At 45.7% G+C, this 19,387-nt stretch overlaps 1 protein-coding gene across 6 annotated transcripts in view; it reads left to right on the top strand.

Annotated features, from left to right (window-relative positions):
- The first annotated feature begins 5,103 nt into the window (after nucleotides 1-5,103).
- The window catches only part of VANGL1 (VANGL planar cell polarity protein 1), a 48,537-nt gene continuing 34,253 nt past the window's right edge, over nucleotides 5,104-19,387 (top strand). The window contains exons 1-3 of one of the 6 annotated variants that reach the window (XM_032681074.1): nucleotides 5,104-5,263; nucleotides 14,480-14,772; nucleotides 16,484-16,610. In XM_032681074.1, the coding sequence (XP_032536965.1) occupies nucleotides 14,690-14,772; nucleotides 16,484-16,610 (210 nt within the window). In that variant the 5' untranslated portion in view covers nucleotides 5,104-5,263; nucleotides 14,480-14,689. Of the gene's footprint in view, nucleotides 5,264-6,308; nucleotides 6,328-6,515; nucleotides 6,568-6,768; nucleotides 6,790-8,026; nucleotides 8,046-12,062; nucleotides 12,082-14,479; nucleotides 14,773-16,483; nucleotides 16,611-19,387 lie in introns of those variants that run through there. The other 5 variants (XM_032681077.1, XM_032681073.1, XM_032681075.1 and 2 more) reach the window with 5 other exon arrangements.

Raw genomic sequence — 19,387 nt, 5'->3', positions numbered from 1 at the left:
TTTACTGCTGTCTAAAAAGCTGTGTGAAAGCTTCCATGACCCTTTGATTCACTTTTTAGTGCAGAGTTTTTGATGTTTTGTGTTTACTCTACTGCAAGGGAACTTCCCTGGTTTTTGCATTGTTGGCACTGTTGGCTTTAGAGTATTTTTAGGGTGTTTTTAGTACAACCAGGTAATAGTAGCTCTCCTAATAAGTGTTTGTTTGACCAGAGAGATTGTAAGGTGCCAAACTTAATTCAACTTAAAATTCAGCTTCCAAAAGGAAACGACCCCACATGCAGTGGAAAGTATGTCCTTAAATATCTCATTAGCCAACAAACATCTCACTGGCTGCATTTGTGCTGCCTCTGTGGCACCATCTGGTTACTTAATAATTTCAGGCCTTCCGTGGCTCATCATGCTGACTGGTGTGCTCCACACTAGAAGAAGTCTTCCTGAGTTGGATACTCTGTCCTTCTCCCTTAGCTGTACCAGAAAACCCCAGGTGATTCCTTATCTCCTTTGACCCAGCTGAAGCTTAGGTAAACTAGTGCTGCACAGCACCTCTGTGGGTAAGACCTATCTTGCAGCTGCTCACAGGAACAGCCCCTCTGTATTTGGCAAGGTGTCTGACCGTGAGGATTTGGAGGGGTGAGAGATGGTGGGTAGGTGGAAGTACCTTGTTTTCCCCGAGTCTCTCCAACTGGCGCTCTTCCAGCAGGCCGGCTGGTGGCACTGTTAATCAGCTGCAGCAGTGCACGGTGCTTCTCCAGCCTGGAAAAACGCTCCCTCTTTGCCAGCATTGAAACACCAATTATGCTTTTCTCTTTGGCAGCTTGACTGAACACATAATTTCAGTCTGCAGACTCAAGGCTCTGTTCCTCTACCTCTTCTTCTTCCTGTGTATTTATTGTCCTTCTTTAAAAGGTTTAATTCCCAAGTGTTCCAGTGTGTGCAGTCTTGTTCCTCAGCTTCACACACATTTATGGCCAAATTCTCTGCCCTCCATGCAGTTACACTTGGGCAGGATTTGTCTTGTGGCTGAGTCCCCCAGAACAGATTGAAGTAGTGTGTCTGCCACCACTATGGCCAAGTATTCCCGTTTGAGGCCTCATGCTTTCCTTTGTTTCAACAAGATGAGGCTCAGCTTCTGTCCCGTGCCACTCACCCTGGTATGACTCTGACTAGAGTTATAAAGGAGAGGAGGGCATGACTACCTGCCTTTTAATGTCCCTTACCCCTTAAGGTAAGGTCTGTAGGGGGCTGTAAGGTACCTGGCACACAGAGGAAAGTCATGGTATGTGATAGATTTTAGCCCTCTAAGTCAGGGGCAAGTCAAACAAAATACATTCTTTTTTCCTCCCTAGTCCTCTTTGACTGTACAGATGAAACCTAGATTATTTTTCCCTTTAAATTGATTTAGGAAATGATTCTGGAGTATGGGGATTTTGTTGTGGGTTTTTAAACAATAATCTTTAATATTCTTTAAATTGTCAAACCCAAAGAAAAGCTCTACTTCTCTCTGCTTTGAAATGGAAGTGAGATTGCAGTAGAATCCTGAATTGGACTTTGCAGAATCTCAGCCAAGTGAGGTTTTTCTAGTGTTTGCTACACACCACCATTTCTCTTTATTTGGGCAGAAATCGTGTATTTCAGAAAATTAATTCCATTTGGAGCTCAGTAGCTTTTATAGAAGTTGCTATACAAAATAAATGTGTCATACTGTTTCTTCAGCTGTGCAGTACTACGCATTTTCCCTTTCTAAATAGCAACCACTCCAAAAGGGAAGGAAGGTGTTCTTTTGTAGTCATGTCCCTCTGGCCTCTCTCTTCCTCTGAACAAGATTATCTGCAGCGTAAGAGAAATGTGGCTCCTTGTGCATATCTGTCATTGCACGTTTACTTAAACTTTAGATGTGTGCTGCTAGATTGAGGTCAGCAGCAAAGAGAAAGATCATGCACAGTTCAGATTGGCTTTACAAGCAGTTTCATCAGATAGGACCTATGAAGTGGCATCCAGTCTCAGGAAAAACTTTGCACCCCATGCTGGAGGCTCCAGCTGATGCTATAAAAAAGCAGGCTGTAATTCAGAGTGACATTTATACTTGTGCTGGCTCAGCTCATGCTTATATTTCTTGACAAAGCACTGCCTCTGATTCTCAGGGCATTGTACACACAAGTTCTGCCTTTGGTGAGGAATCTCTGTGGCCTGCAACTTAAAAATGATCTTTTCATTCTACTCAGGAAACAGTATAAACCATACCAAACTGAGAAACCAATCAGCTTTCATGGACATGCGTAGATATGTGATTTTGTCACTGAATTTTGTCACTGACAAAAATTATCTGGATATGTCACTGTGTTTTGGGGAAGGTGGAGCCTGGATTTTGAGGGAAAAAAGAGAAAGACTGGTTTCCAAGGCGATGGAGAAAATCTACAGCAAATTTGACCTCAGTATCTTAACAAAAATACTGTATGTATGTGTCTCCAAAAAAAGCAGAATCAGGCCCACAAAAATTATCAGGTGAAAAATATAAGGGTAAGTATATGGATTTATTTAAAAATAAGTGAATGTAAGGCCCTGGAGGAAAAAGGAAAGGAAACTTGTGAGCCAAGAGATGATTTGAAAGTGTAAGCTACATGTCAAGTTGTGTGAAAACTCCCATAACTTGACAATATATGATCCTAGAAGAGAGAATTTAGCTATAATCATTGGATAGCAGGTTGATCATGCACTGTGATCAGTAAATCAAAATATAAAACAGAGTGATTCAGAACTCTAAGGAATTTGCTATAAGAAGGGATAATGTCCACATTTCAGAAAGTGCCTCTTCTAGTGGATCCAAGATAACCTGTGTTCAACACAGCTGTGACCAAACATCCATCTCTCCCTGTTTTTCTGTACAACTCATGCTTTTCAGAGTGAAAAACACAAGCCTGCAGAATGCAGTAGCTGGATTAGTAGAATTACATATGGATATTTCCTCTAAAAAGCAGATGCCTTTATAATTTTGAATTTCCTGCATGAATGAGTCAGTGAGTTTTTTTCATGTGGGACCAAACCATCCACCCATCTTGGCCCTGGTCAGATGGTATTGCACTTGTGGGAAGGCACCTAGAATCTTCAGAAAATGTGATAAGGACAAAAACTGTCTGGATCCTCGTGGAAAAGTATGTTCCTGATTGCACTTGTCTAATGTTCCTGTGGGTTTCTTCAAAGCTAAGGATACAAACAATCCCCTCAAGGAGCCATATGAAATGAGAATGTTAGCCATGTTACTGTTGAAAAAAACAAGCCAAAGGAGAGTTAAGGGAAGCCAGAAGTTGCTTCTTGTAAAATCTGAAAAAGTCTCAGTTTTTGCTGGCTTAAGCAGAAAATAATTATTTTATTGACTTATTTATTGAAGTAAGTGCAGGGACATCTACTAGCCTTCCTCTGCTACTTCCACTGAACTTGAGGTTACAGCATTGGCATTCACATGATAAGGATTTTTTTTTTTCATAGAAGAGAGACAAATTAGGAACAAATCAAAGGTATTTATGATCTCATGCAAGTCCACTGCAGAAAGGGATGAAGAATCTGACATCATGTCCCTTTTTTTGTGTGCCACTTCATGAAACAGATCAAGCTTGGGCTATGCTTCATGAGTGTCCTACCTTCTCATCTATCTGTGTGTGCATCTAAGATCGTGCCATAAAGCAGTGCTGGTCCATCTACTTGACCACTTACAGATCCTTTCTAAAACATCTCCTGGCCACTATGCCAGGAGGAATGGGAAAAAATGAAAATAGAAGGGAACTGAGCAGTGAAGGTGTCTTGCATTACAAGCAGACCAGAGACCACATGTGACATGGACATATTGGAGTGAGTCCACTAACATGATTTGGGGATTGGAACATCCAACACACAAAGAGCTGGGATTTTTCAGCCTTGAGAAGAGGTTTCAGAGTGGAATCAGTGTGTGTAAATGTGTATCAACATGTATAAATACCAATTGGAAAGGGGTGAAAAAATAGAACCAGACTCTTCTCAATGGGATGTGGTGAAAAGAGGGAACGGGTACAAACTGAAATATGTGGAATTACTTCTAAACATGAGAAAAAAACATTTTTACTATGCATATGTTAAACACTGGAACATGGTGCCCAGGGAGGTTGTGGATTCTGTCTTTGGAGATGTTCAGAACTCCGTTTGGCACAGCCCTGAGCAATCTGCTTTAGTTGACCTTGTTCTGAGTGGGGAGACTGGACCATCGCATTCCAGCTTAAACAATTCTCCTGTGAATCTATGAGATCCATTCTGGGTACCTTAAAAAAAAAACCCTAAATAACTCTAATCTTACCTATTCAGTAGTGTACAGGAGCATAGCGCTTTGCAAATTTCTGAACTATGACCCTACCACACAAGTAGCTTGAGTCATATGTAACATTTCCTCATGTCTCAGAGGTTTAAATAGATGATGACAGATAAGCATGTAACAGCATCTTAGAATCTGTCCCAGAGCCCATCTTCAATGTATTCCTCCTTTGCCAGTTTTCTGGGCAGTAGCTTGACCTAGTTGGATGTCAGTGGGCTTCATGAATGAGTCTATTGGGTTTCTGCACCAGGTGGTGCACGAGTGCTGGTCCTCACTGAGGTTTGTATACATCCCCAGCTTAGATCTCCTAGCAATCTCCTTTCTGTGGGTACTGCAACAAGTCCTGTTGCTGTAGACCATGAAACTAGTATTTAGAAAGTCTCTCAAACCTTCCTGAGCAGCTACTGGGGCAACATAGTAGGAGAAGAAATAGTTTCTTAGTTGCTTTCAAAGAAGTCTAGTAAAGACCTTCGATAAAGGCCCCTTTCCCTTGTTGAAGTTTTCCCCTGAATTTCCATAGCCTTTTAGGTATGGCAGTACTTCCATTTGTCCTCTTCCCCACACGGCACAGGTAAAACCTTGTTCCTTGTCCAGTCTCTCCCCTGCACCAGATGCATGGCCTGCATAAACTGTACGCTGTAGGCTTTTGTCACATTCCCCCACCTCTAGGCAGGGAATAAGCAAGGCCATTGTGACAGTCGAGGTGGGGAGCCATTAGCAGGTGGTGAGGCTGAGAGGCAGCTTTCAACAGGGTATCAGACGCTTCCCAGGGCAGAGCCAGTGCCTGGAATGCAGCAGAGTACTCAGGCCTTGGGCAAGTTTAGACACATGTTGATGCATAATACAAGATGGAGCCTATCACTTGATATCAGACTCTTCCAGTCAGTCACCAGGTTGGGGAAACATGTATGCCATGCAAAATAGGAGGTAATGTAACTACCAAATCAGAGTGATATGGAAAGGTTTTTTGTAATTCCTGGTTGACTGTTCCATTGTAAAGTCATTCTATGGGGCATGCATGTTGAATAAGGGACAAGCACCACAAATAAAACCATGACATTGTTTTGGAAAAAGGGAACGAGGGCAAAGTGAAGAGGAAAAGTAAAAGATGCCATCTACAGAAGCCACAATAATGCAACACAGAAACTATCTGTTAGGAATAACTTTAGTTTCTTCTGCATTTGTTCCATTTATGGCCTGAGTAGTTCAAAGTGTTGAACTGGAATCTAGGAGGTCTAGATTTTTTTCATACATTCCCATCTGCTGGTTCATTGTACAGCCCAAAAACTCAAATATTTTTAAAGGGTAAGGCAACCCAAAGGTGAAATGAAAAAGGAGCAACATTTACATACTTGCATTGACATACAACCCTCCTGTTTCCTTCCCACCTGCCCAGAGCAAGTGTGTAAGGAATTTGGTGCCCAGGGCAGGCTTCAAGCAAACCAGGCCCTTCTCCCTGGGGAGGGCAGGAGGTCCTTTCTCATTGCAGACCTCTTGTGACCAGGGGCAAAGCACACTGCAGCTGCAGGTTATGGGTGGAGGAAGAGACCAAACCGTCCCGAAGGCTAGGCATTACAGTGCCTAGCAATACACTCAGCCTCGGAGGAAACCCAAGAACACAGTTGTCCTGGGTGGGAGAGCTCGAAGGGACTGGTCTCTCTGCTGGAGGAGAGGGTGACAGCCAAAGGACAGGGGAGGGGCAAGGCTGGGTGCAGGAGAGCTGTAGAGCCTCGGGGGGACTGGGGGGGGCTCTGGAACTGGGCACCTGGAGCAGGAAGACGGGCGATGGGGAAGAGGGGCAGCAGCAGATGCGACGGAAGGTGCGTATAACCCGAGATGCAGAGGAGGCTGAACTAGAGCGAGAGGTTCAAGGGTCAAGTAAGGCCTCGGGGAGTGAGTAGCGGGTCGTGCCGCAGGTCTCCCCCAGGGACGGCTGGAGCAGGGGCCGGCTGGGGAACGCCGCAGCCCGGGTAGTCTGAGCGCCAGTCTGGGTAGCACCGAGCTTGGGTCCCGGTGGGAGCAACAGTGGGCGCTTCCCGCGGAGGGAAGCCTCGCCCGAAGGGCGGTGGCTCCGGCGGGGGAGGGCCGGGGGTGCGGGGCGGTGCTGGGCACAGGAAGCGGAAAGCAGCAGCGGCGGCGGCAGCAGGGACGGCGGCCGCCGCCGGGGAAGGTGGCGGGAGCGGCGCGGCGGGTCGGTGCCGGGAGCGGCATGGGGCGGCCGCGGGAGGGAGGTGAGTCCGTCCATTTGCCCGTCCATCCGTCCGTCCGTGCGGGGTGCAGTGCGGGGGGGCGCCGCCGCTGCCCCCCACCACGCCCTCCCGCCGGCGGGACCCCGCCGCCGCCCTGCTCCGGGGTGCCCGGGGCGACGGGGGCAGCGCCGGGGCAGCCGCGCTGCTCCAGCTCCTGGCGGCAGGGCTCCGTCCCCGGGCGGGCGGTGGGGGCTGAGAGCCCAGGTAGGCTCCGGGGATGCCAGCAGCGGGGGGAGCCCGCCGCGTCCCCAGCAGCCCCGCGGCGGGCAGGGGCACAGCCCCGGCCAGCGGGAGAGAGGTTCGGCGGCCACCCCCGCCCGCCTTCCATCTCCGGGCAGGGGCTGTGCCCCTGCCCACCGCGGGGCTGCTGGGGCGTCGGGTCCTGGCCCTGATACCGCGGGTGGGAGAGATCCCGGCATCCCGGGATGAGCCCTTCGGTGCCGGCGAGGGCGGTGGGCTTAGCCCCGCACGGCGGGCAGCGCTCTCGCTGCCAAGCCTCGCCTGGGAAGGAGCCCGGGCACTGTGAATGCGCCGGGACGAGTCGATCCACGCTGGGGTGAAGGCTCTGCTGAGGGGTGCCTTGCCTGCCCACGCCGTGTAAAACAAACTGCTCCCTGTCTGGGCTCATCCCGCTGGGCAGCACGGGAGGGGGTACAGAAGTGACCGGCGGGAAGGCAGGCGTGCTTTGGAGAGCTGCTGTGAAATAACATAAGGCTGGCGTTTTTGTTGCTCAGAACACTGTCAGGGTGCTAAATTAACTCTCTTATGCCAAGCGCCGAGCTCTCTCTTGCAGAGTCTGTGAAAGCATAAGTGACTTGATGGCAGGGTTTTCGATCTGGGGAGACAGGCTTAGCGATTCTGCTACTGTTTGAAGCAGTGGGGGTTTTTTGGCCCTGAGTTTGTCAGTAACGAATTGCCCACAAGATCTGTGCAGCTATGAAGAGTTAAGAAATCGAGTCGTACTGGCTGGAAGTGCAAATTAGGATGTTATGGAGTGTATTCTGTGATATCATTGTCTGTGAGCTCATCCTGACTTTGAGAGGAGAGTTGTGGAGAAGAGAGCTTCAGCGGTGCTTTTCTGCCTTTGAAGAGCTTCGTTTTGACCATGCTTGGCTCTCTTCCTCCGTTGGGATTTGGCTGTTTAACTGGCTGCAACTACGAGACCAGCGTTGGCTCGGTGATCGCTTCAGTTGTTAATTTTGAAAAATAAATGTGAATAGAGTCTTACAGAAAGCCTCCCTTAAAAATGTTCCCTTTGAGCTGAAATTTTGGAACAATCCCAGACTATACTGAAACCACCCAGGCAAGTATCTAACTGCCCACAGTCCCTGACCAGTAGCTCCCAGTGGTTGCTGCTGACCTTTTCATTTTGATTAGTAGTGACAGTGTACCTGGTGGCTCTTATCTTGTGGACATGACCACCTGGAGAGTGCTTACTGTCACTGGGAGACTGGGATACAGTACTAGGAAAATGCTACCAAGACCTAGCAAAACTGCATGTCACGTTGTTGTTGTAGCCTTCCTCATGCCCCCACCTCTGAAAACTGTAGCAAAGAATGGAATCAGAAATGTGGCTTTGCTGCTGTAGGGCTTGTTGTGCTGTGTGGGGGCCTGAGAGGCAGACGTGAATGGAGAACTGTGACATTCAGTTCTGCTGGTAGGGAACAGTGTCATGCTTCTCTGTATCTGGTATGGTCAGAAGAAGAAAATGAACCCATGTGGAAACTATCTTAGAACTTCTTTTAATTTCTCATTAGCCTGTACTTCAGAATTTTCTGATTTGGGTCAAATTAAAAAACAGCAGTTATTTCCTCAGGGGTCAACACCTTTTTCTTTTCTCCTTGCAAGAACAGAATGGCATTGGCTTTGTACAGGTTTGAGCAGAAAGAGGGAGAGAGAGAAAGAGACTATACTGTGAAGTCCCACTGTGCTGTGTGCTGGGGATTTGATTAGAGTGTGTAGACTCCTTTTTCATTCTAAATTCAAATAGAAAATTCAGGCAGATATGCAGTATCCTAAAGGGGAGGGGGTGCTACTTCAGTAGAGAAACTTTCTGCAGTTTATAGTTCTAATGCTATCTCAGTATCTTCGTGCTGTGGCTAAAAGTAAGCTTTGAAAATGAGGTACAGGTGCTGCCTGTCTGAAGTGTCTTGTGAGACTCTTTTCTTTGTTTGTTTCAGTAAGGCTGTAGGGCTTTAAATGTCAATATGGAAAGCTATTCCTGTGCATAGTCCCGGGTGCTGCTCTAGTATGAGGGTGAGGCCACAATACCTTCTGTCGTGTTGCATGGCTCTGGGATTAAGAGGTGCACTTGAAAATCTAGCAACACAGGAGAGACATAGGGGCAAGGAAGTGCAAGCTTTCACCAGTCTGACACGATGGCACACGAGGTGTAATTTGCATGATAGACTTCAATGCTCGTTGTGCTTCAGAAGCTTGGACAGCACAGATGTGGCTCTTGGAGTGGGCAAAGGACATCTTCCCAGGAAGTGCTGCACTGATGGATCACACGTAGAGAGCTTCCCAACTTCCAGTGCGTAAGAGGGGGGCAAGAGGCTGAGTGCCTGAAAACACCGCTCTCTTGGGTGGTGGGTTTGCCTGGGTATTTCTCTTGTCAGTTGAAACAGCCTTGCTGTGTTTTCAGACCTGTGTTGTTGCATGTTCTGATTAAACATGCAGGTGGATAAATAAATTAAGTGACTTTTCTTTTTGAAATATCCACGTCATGGGCTAATGATTGTCAACCTAGGGGCTGGAAATTCCAAGGGATCTATAAAGTCTTTCTAAGGAGTCTCTGAGGAGCAAAAGAAAAGAGAACCTATTGCTAGAGGGCTTGGATTTGCTGACTACTGAACATTTTATTTTTTGTTTTTAGGATAAGGGGCTTGCAAATCAAGAGCCATCACCTCAGAGTAAAAGGCCAAAATTAACCTTATTTAATGACATGCAAACATAAATAGGAAACTTTTGTAAGAACCTTGTTTCCCAAAGCTCGTTGGCCGTTAAAACTGAATCTCTTGGCTCTGCAAGTAGAACTTTTGTGCTTACAGATCAAGTTGCTGGATTGGGGCCTGCTCAGGAAGTTCAAAAGCAAGAGGTTCCTGTGGCATTGCTCATAGGTCTTACTATATATGCAGTTGAACATAGCAAGTTACGCAACTTCTCATTTTCCTGAAGTGAATAATAGGAATACGCTGCAGCAGTACCGTGCAGCCAAGCTAGTGCCAGAGTTGGAAGGCTTCCCCACTGCTCAGCCGTCTTTTAATTGTTTTTAGTCTTGAATCCTAACGCTGTCCCATAGCTCAGCGCTTGGGGTTCTGTGTGTTTAATTTGCAAAGCTCTTCATTCCACTAAACGAAGAAAAGAGATTTCTCGGCGCGATAGCTCGTGGGCATCCATTACCCTATAGACAGCTGGTGCTGTTTAACAAGCGAGGCTGACAGCGCTTGGAGCCGAGTGTGCGCACATCCTCACAGACACTTGTGACTGCTTGTGCTCCAGATGGCACTTCCAAAAAAAATATAACTTCATGAACCAGGCTGGTAAATCAACTCTAATTGATTGCAAGTTTTAAACGGAGTAAGATTGAAACTGTGCAGACAAGGATTTCAAAGATGAGCTGGTTTGGGGTTATTTGCCTCAACTTCACAGGGGAAAATCCATTGGGAAAGCATGGGATGTAAAAGAGTGTTCTTGTTCATGTTTACTCTCTTTGATTTAAAGATGTAACTTGCTCTTTTAAATTTCTCTTGGGCTGAGAGCCAAACTGTGCTCCCTTGAAGACGATCACAAAGCAGACTTCGTTGGAAATGGGATTGGGCTTCCAGCGTGGAAAATAGCGATTCAAAAGAACTCTTCTTGAGATTTATGAGTAAATGAAAAGAGGGAGTTACAATGAGTTCTGTAGCTGTTAGAAACTGTAATTACAGTGATCTCTGCAGTATTCAGGGGTAACTGCATTTCTTCACTGTTGTGCAGGATGCAGCAGTCCTCCTTGCTAGGACAGGGTCACAAAATTTCCTTTGGAGAGTCCTTACCATTGTTTTCCATCTAGTACTTGGCCTCCTCCTGTTATCAGTGAGTAAGGGAAAGGCAAAGTGAGAGTGCTGGCCCCACTGGGAGCAAAGTGCTGGGTGTGCAGTTATACAATTGTCGTGACTGGAACGGAGGAGGCATTCCCATCTCCCCTCTAGCTGTTCGCTTGTGCTGCTATTCACCCTGGTGTTGGTTTTGATGTTTTGGGCTGTGCTGTGAACTAGGTCACCAAAAGGATCCAAGACAAAAGCGTGGCAGGGGGGAGAAAAGGGATTTTTTGTTTTGTTTTCCAGCAGTGCTGTTTGCTTGCTGAGAATTGTGTTGACACAACCAAGAGTGGTGAACCGTGGTGCGGAGGTGGAAGCTACTTACACCAGCTTTCTTGTCAACAGCTGAAATAGAGTGCAACTGTACCCTCAGGCCAAAAGAGTTTTGTTTCACGCAGGGCCAGAAGCTCTGCAAACAGGCCATGCCTTCAGTGGAGTCCTGTGAGATGTAATGATCTTTTGTGAAGCCATTTCAATTGGCTAAATAGGACTCTCAATTCACGCTTGTTTGTGAAGAGATGAGGCCCCAAATGATGGGGTTGCTGCACAGTTGTCCTGGCCCAGAGGGGCAGGGTAAGAATCATTAAGTGACTTACTAGTTTAAAGACTGTGCTTAGTGTGGATATGGTTGTGTTATGAAGGATACATGTACAGCTTGCCACTGGAGCTCAGGCTCCAGTGGTGGGCACTATTGGGGTGGTGGCTAATCCAAGATTGTCTTCTGTTTATGTCATTGAAAGAGCTTCAACCTGGAGACGCAGTTTAGCATGTTAGTTGACTTTTGATCCTTTCCTTACCTCTTCCACAGTAGTTTCAGAAGCTTTTCTGGAGTAAGGCTGCTCCCCCTTCCTGCTGTAAAATACAGCAGGAGGTGGGTAACCTGCTTGGCTAGGCTGTGAGGAGGGTGTGTTTGGACTGCACTCCTCCCTCCTTGGTTTCTTCCTTTCATCCTGCTCGGAGTGTCTAGCTAGCAGTCCAGACTATTCTTTGTTGAGCAAATCTAGGAAGCCTTCTTGACAGTCAGCCTTGGCTGGGCACTAGACAGTGGTCTTCTGCTTTTTCCAGCTGAGATTGGGCAGACATATTTTGTTCCTGGCAGCCCTGTGTAAGTGCCTTGGCAGGAATATCTGTTTAGCCATTGGTGTGTCCTGTGGTCAGGGCAAGGAGGAGGTGCGGAGTCCCTGAGTTCATCATAGAATCACTGAGGTTGGAAAATACCTCTAAGATTACTGCTTTTGACAGTGATCCAGGATACTTAATGTTTTTTGGGGGCTGCCTTGTTGACTTTTCACAGAGCTGTGTCAAAACCATTGTTCTTGTTTATACAGAAAATGGAAGTTTGCATGATCCAGCCTGCCCTGACGTTCCTGTGTTGGTCTTCCCATGCCTGGTGCCCAGCACTGCCTTACTTCATGTGCGGTCAGATGGGCACTGCTTGTTCATGGTTCCTGCCTAGGCAGCCTGTGCATTTCCACAGCAGCCTCTGCCTGCTGAAATGTTCCCTGATGCCTCCAGAGAGGTGTGATCCTGTGCTGATTGGGCGAGAGGGGTCAGAAGAGGAGTTCTGTTCCCAGTCCCTGTCTCAGCTCTGATTCTTTTATCTGGGATTTTGGGGGAAAATTCTTTTGTGTGGTTAGAGGAAAAGGCTGGGAATTTATACTTTCCTAGAGGCCTAGGAAAAATACCTAACCCTTACTCATGTATGCCAGCAGCATTCCTTGCTTTTCCTATTCATATAATGCAGTGGTGTGTATCTGTGAAGCTAGTGATTCTCAAAGGTACCCCAGTAACATCACAAACTGTGGTCTAAGACTATAATACTTGTCACCTGTTCAGCTGAGGGTGTTTCTGTTTTGTAATGCCTAATGACTGCAAAATCCTGTGTAGCCATCTCCTCTGTTGATATCATAGTGTTTTTTGAATGGCCTCAGCCCCATTTATCAGAGAAAGATAAACAAAGAGGAAAGATTTTTCTCTGGTTGCCTAGCAGGACAGTAGAGGTAAAAAATCAGCTTTAATGAGTCCCAGCCTATTGCTGGAGCCATAAGCTACAGGCTGTGTGCAAACCTAGGGAGTTAACAAGTGTTAATATCACGTCCTAGGCTGGGAGATTTTTATTCTTGTTACATTAATGATGCCATTTTCCAAACTGTGCTGTGCCTTGGCTTTATGTTTCACTATGTTTAAATCCATCCTTATTCCTTTCCTCCCAAAACCAGGCCTTAGGTTCCCATCCGTATTTGTCCTTTCTATATTCTCTGCTGCCTTTAAGTTTTCTGAAGGCATGCTATGCCCTTAGAGCTTGAGAATTCTGGTACACAAAAGATCCCCACGGCCTTCTCCTTTCCAAGAGCCCTGGCAAGCCCAAGTGCTGTGCAAATACCTGCAGCTCCAGATGCAGGGGGAATGCTTCTTTAGTTCACTGCAGATTGCACCACCAGCCAAGGAACCTTTTGGGAAGAGGCTTTGTTCTTTGGCACAGCTTGAGGTGGTAGAGCTCTCTGCTCTGTTACAAGCTTTTCTGGAGGTGTTAGTGGAGGAGTCTTACGGCTGGCAAGAGTAGTTGGCCAAAGCACGATTTCTGTTTTTGTCCCTCTGTCTTTTGGGAGGGAGAGGGCTGAAAGCAGTGCCTGTTTTATTGCTCACAGCTTTGAAAAGTGCTGTGAGCAGAAAATAACAGAGATCTAATTTAAAGTTAAAGTGGTCTTTTGCCCACTCTGAAAGTACAGTTGTAGTCCTGTGTTGACTGGAGGCAGCAGTTGTCTGGGCAGAAGGCATGTGAGAGTGCTTCTGTGTGCCAAAGGAGTGGTGGGCTGCACCGCGGTACCTCTGTCCATTGCTGCAGCTCTTCCCTTTTCATCATTTACATGCATTTCCCCAAACCACTGACTAACTCCATAAGTCCCCTCCCTTCCGTTTCTCTTCTCGCCGAATGCAGGATGGTGGGTTTGGAAGGTGGGCTGTTGTCTACCTTTCTTCCCCACAGGGTTCAGAGGTTTTAACATGTTACAGTTGGGAATTGTTCTGATGTTGTTCTGCTCCTGTTCCAAAAATCATAACCCTCCTCTGCCCTTTACAGATGTGACTTGAGCTAGTGTTCCAGATGAAAGTACAGTGTAAGAAGTGTTGGCCCATATAAGCTAGATGTGATCTCTAATCAACTCTCCCCAGTGTTATTAGTATGTGTATATATAGAGATAATTTTTAATAAAATTGAATTCTTTGAGGCCCAAATTAGCTTCTGGAGGCAAAGGTTACAAAGAGAGGGAGGTGTTCGCAGTGCCATTGATTGTATAGCAACTAATGCTTGTATAATGGGCACACCTTGCAGTTATGAAAACAAAGCAGGTTCAGACATGGTGGTCTGATCCTCCCCTGCATTTCTTCTAGGAAAGTGTCCTCCCCCCACCCTTTCCCCTATATATAGACTATAATGCTCCCATTCTGAGTCTGGGGTTATTTGGGTTGTATGTTACAGAGGTGAAGAGATGGGGTGTGAAAGCCAAGCCTGGTCCTTTTTCGAGTGAATTTTGGTATCCAGGCTGCTGAGCCTTCTCCAAGTCACTGTCCTAGAGGTGACCTAGAGGAATGGTCTAGACTCTGCAAAACAGAGATCCACTGAGTTTATTTAAAGCTCTACAAATGCGTACATTTCACTAGATTGGAAAGAGAGGTATCAACCAGGACAAGTCTGCGAATCGGACACAGTGTGATAAGCGGTGACATGTGGCCAGAGTGAGGGAATTGCTGCAGTAGGAATGATGTCTTGCTTTTCTTTGAGTGCACTTCCATGCCTGTTTCTCTTCTCTTAGGTCAATTGTAAGAAGCCAAGCACCCTTCCTCCTCTCCCCTCTGATTGGAGTCCTTTTAAAGTGAAGCTTGCTCAGTCTCTGAGGACCAGATCTCACTGATGACTGGGAAGCAAAGAGTACCCAGGAAAGCACTTTTACCACGGACTCCACCTCAGGAGCACCAGGAACTGACTTTCTAAATAAAGTCTGTGCCCCTTCTGTGCAGACCCAATGTCTGCTGCAATGGATACAGAATCAACATATTCGGGATACTCCCACTACTCAGGTCACTCCAAAAAAGCTCACAGACAAGGGTAAGGAAATGTTTATTTTTAATTACTTACGACTGTAAGCTAGGACATGTCCAGTGGGAAAAAAATTGTAAGCCAGGATGAAATCAGTGGGGCCACAGCTCTGGAGGAGATACAGGTGGAAAGTCCTCATAGGGAACACAGTGAGGAGACTGGCAGCTGCTAATTCAACCTGTTGGATGTATGCTGGGTTATATGTGGCTAGGAAGATTGGCATAGTGCCAACAGAACAAAAATATCACTTAACTACGCTCTTAAAGTACAAGGGATGAGTACAGTCTCTGGGGAGAAGATATGTTAGACTTCCAAAACTGATAATTGTTGGTTGTTTTCTCTTCTGGTGCCATTTCTTTATTGTGTAATAATAAGGTTTCCTGCTTCTCCTCACCTTCCTCCTAGCTACTCTGTTGATAGTGTGTTGGGGTTTTTTTTAAATAGAATTTGAGTGGCACTTGAGTCGGCAACAAGTTCCTTTATCAGCATTGATTGGATTAGAAGTCAGATTTTTCTGAACTTGAATAGCAAGTCCTCTTCTGTTGTGGTAGTTAAACAGCCTCAAAACCCATCTGCTCTGAAACTTCTGATTATATAGAAACTTTTTTTTCTTTTCTGCATCATCATTAGTTTTACATGCAAAATGTGTGCCACTTACAGTCTTTTCAACTTGTTACTGAGCTGGTCCAAAACAATTTTGCATTTCGGAAGCAATTACCCTGTGTGGTTGGAAAAAGAATTCTTCCATGAAATGAAGTCTCTTTGCTCACAGTCCAGTTATTGAGTAAAACATCTCTTGTTTGCCTTTTTTCCCTTCTTTAGCACCTCCCCCCAGTACAGATTGCCCTTTTAAACTTAGAATGTGGAAAGATGCCTTCAGAGTTCCAAAAACAACATAAAAATCCTAGAGCCTCTTACTGTAAACTGGAAAAAGTCTCATCCCATGATACTTTTGGGCTTTGGTTATTCCAAGAGAGAGGCAGTGGAGAGAGCAGAGCTGGGATCCTCATGAGGATTAAGCCAGTCCCTAAGCACAGTGAGAGTCTCCGGTGCAAAGTCTGCTTTCCTGTCCATGTGAGAAGGGGGAGGAAAATATTGGTGAGCAGATTAGTAGGGCTTAATTCATCCTGAGACATTCTCAGATGAGAAGCTGTGAGGGTACTCTGAAAGTAAACACTGGCTTGGTACCCTTGATGGTCTTGCTTTCTTTGTAAGAGGTCAGCTTGGGGTTATTAACCACTGGAAATAAACTTCACCAATTGTCTTACAGTGTTAGGGTCATAGATGACAAGACTCTACACTGAAGGAACTAAAGCTGTATTGATTAGTTCCTTGTGTTAGCTGTACATGTCCCTGTGAGACAGTTTATTGTAGGTGGAGAACTGTGTAAACCAGTAGATCCCAAATGGAGTTCCCAGTTGCTTGGAGAATGTAATGCTGTTTTAAGAGAACATGAGGTGGTGGGTGTGTACCCCTGTCCTTCCCTCTCCTATCACTGAGAGGGTAGTCTGTCCCAGCCTCCAGGCTGTAGGCTTCTCTCGGGGCAAGGTCTCTTTCTACCTCTTCTAAAGCGTGTTTTATCATAGATTGAGTAAAATTTGATCAAGAGATGGGCAAGCTTGACTATGACCTAATGCTTAGGGCACCTGTTGCAGGTAGAGTTGTAGCACATTTCAGTAACTGGTAATGTTGTTCTCCTCTTCCACTCTTTGAAAAAAAGGAGTCGGGACAGACACAAATCGCCACGAAGCAAAGATGGCAGTCGATCTGAGAAGTCCGTCACTATCCAGACACCTCCTGCAGAGCCGCTCCTTGGGAATGATGCCTCTCGGGCAGAGGAGGGCCAGGTAAGGAGCTTGTGAAAGAAAACATGGAGTGTGTTTTGGGGAGCAGAACACATGGCTTATTGGCTCATGAGTAGGAAAAAAGCATTGCTTGTGTGCTGTTTAATGGGTACCTTTTATTCATGCATAAAGCCAAGGTCGCAAATAGTTTTGTCTTTTTCTGAGAGCGTTATTTTTGACTGCACCAGTGCTGATGTGATGACTCCTTGAGCACTAATTTGCCTCTGTCTCCAGAGTGTCATCTGCCAAGCTCTATAGAAACATCTGTTTCTGTCATCTGACTGTGCATTATTCAGGTCAACCCTTTCCACCTGTATGTATGTTTTAGTTTTTAAGCAGGATTTGCCCTAAGTATTTATGTAAAGTATGTTAGAATCAGAATTCCAATATGGAAAGGAGTCAGGAATTGTAAAACTAGTGTGAAATAGTTGTGAAGGAGGGTGAACTTGGAACATGGGCTTAAATAAAGACTAGAATAGGGCTGCATTTAGATTGTACCTAGGATGGATCCAGTGCTCTCTCTGCTCTACTAGTTGATGTGACGGTGCATGTTCGTTTTCAAAGAATGGCTGATGCTGCAAGACATAAAATGCAAGAAGTTTCAGTACCTCCTAGCTGGATTTGGGGTGTGTTAAATCTTGGTTGTGGGGTTCCACCTCTACCTTTAAAAAAAAAATATTGTTGTGCAGTTTCCACCCAAACTGTGCATGGTGGTACTTTAGCAGTATTCATGTAGTTACTGATGTGCTCACTTCATCTACTGGTATTTTGTAATCAGAGGCTTGTTTTCATGAGTCCCAGCTATTATTTCGAATAGTTCTAATGGCACTGGTGAATTTTTAAGCCCTTGTTTTCACACAGAACTCCTCAATTAAAGCCAAAGCAAAATAATTGATGCATGAGCCAGACTTTTCTCCTAGGGAGCAGAGGGCACTGAGTTAGGTCCAACAACCATGTACCAATGGAGATTTAGGGTCATATTTCCCCTCCTTTGAGGAAAGGCTGAGAGAGGTGGGGTTGCTCAGCCTGGAGAAGAGAAGGCTCTGGTGTGACCTTATCGTGGCTTTCCAGTACCTGAAGGGAGCATACCAGAGAGCCAGAGAGGGACTTTTTACAAGGACATGTAGTGATAGAACAAGGGGGAATGGCTTTAAACTGAAAGAGGGAAGGTGTAGATTGGATATTAGGAAGAAGTTATTTACTGTGAGGATGGTGAGGCACTGGAACAGGTTGCTCAGAGAGGTTGTGGATGCCCCACCCTTGGAAGTGTTTAAGGCCAGGCTGGATGGGGCTTTGAGTAATCTAGTCTAGTGCAAGGTGGCCCTAATTATGGCGGGGGGGGGGGGTTGGAACTAGATGATCTTAAAGGTCCCTTCCAACCCAAAGTATTCTATGAATCTATGGTTTCCATATAATTGCACAATTTTGCTTGTGCCACTTATAGTGGGAAGAGTTCTAAGCAGTACACTGTGACTGTTGCCTGTTGTCTTCTGGGCTGTAGCCTTAAGCTGCTCTGGTTTCTGTCCCTTCTCTTTTCTGCAAAATTTTGCAGCTCATCAAATGGATGAAACTATGCAAAACTATTTAATGCATAAACATAAAATAGTTGACATGCTTAAATTGCTTTACTGGCGACGCTGGTAAAGAGGGAAATGTGGTAGGAATATGCTGCTTTTTGGGACATACTACAATGCAGATATCTGTTCTGGAGCCTCTGCTTTGGTGAGAAGTAACTCAAAAAGCCTCTCATATTAATTCAAGATGCTGACTATTTGTGGTTGGTCTGCCTCAAAACCCTACTGCTCTAGGCATGGGAGGTATTCATGTCTTGGAGTGCATTAGAAGTTAAATCCCTAGAGTTGTTCAAAGTAGACGTGCTGCGTCAGTCTATTCCTTTCCCAAAGACTCTTGAAGACTCTTTCCTCTAGTTCTTAAAGAAGTGAGTAAAGGTTTAAAATTGTGCCTGTGTCTTTAAAACAGATTGTTTTGGTCAGCATGTGTAGTTGCAGAAGTCTGGGGGAAGGTGTAAATCCTATTAATGACACAGGCTACAGAAGATACACTGAGAAGAGTAGGAGGAAAAGAAAAAACCTTTGGTTCTGAATGAGCATTGCAGCTACAAAGGTGTCAGGTGCCAAGCAACAAAGCACATGCCTTGCCACTCTTGCATTTGTGGGAAGCATCAGGAGTCTTCATATGCATGAGTCACTCTGGCAGCAGCTGTGAGTCAAATCCATACATGCCAGGCTAACTCTTTGGCTCTGCCAGCAGCAGGAACAAGTAATTGGAGGCATCGTGGGATGGGAGAACCAACTTGCAGAAGTTCTCTAATGCTAGCTAGGGAAGAAAGGAGACTTTCAGAAAACGTAATGTAATCTGAAACTTGCCTATGTGGTGACTGTGTTTCAGGTAAGCTGCTTTGTGGATAAGTGGCGTCTGACAATGTCCTGGATTGTAATACCAGAGCTACTTGGCAGTCTAGGATCCTCTAAACTTAAAAGCCCTGTACCTGAAAATATCCTCTGTAATTTGTTGGTTTAACTAAACTTTTATTACATTGTCAGCTATTGAGGGCAGTACTACTGTAGAGGAGAATAAAAGACAGTGAAGTGGAGGAACTTGCTGGAGGTGTGGTTGCTTCTGTTACGGATGGAAAAATAATGTGTGAACATGTTTTTGATTGTGTAACAACAACAACTGGCTTGAAACAGTGAAATGAAAATTTCCCTTCCAGGTGCTTTTGTGGTGCACTTGCACCGCAGAATTTGTGGGCTGGAAGA

The sequence above is a fragment of the Chiroxiphia lanceolata genome, chromosome 2, assembly GCF_009829145.1.
Source record: "Chiroxiphia lanceolata isolate bChiLan1 chromosome 2, bChiLan1.pri, whole genome shotgun sequence".
NCBI classification, from domain to species: Eukaryota; Metazoa; Chordata; class Aves; order Passeriformes; family Pipridae; genus Chiroxiphia; species Chiroxiphia lanceolata.
The sequence above is the reverse complement of the archived record's forward strand: the minus strand, read 5'-3'. Positions and strand labels throughout refer to the sequence as shown.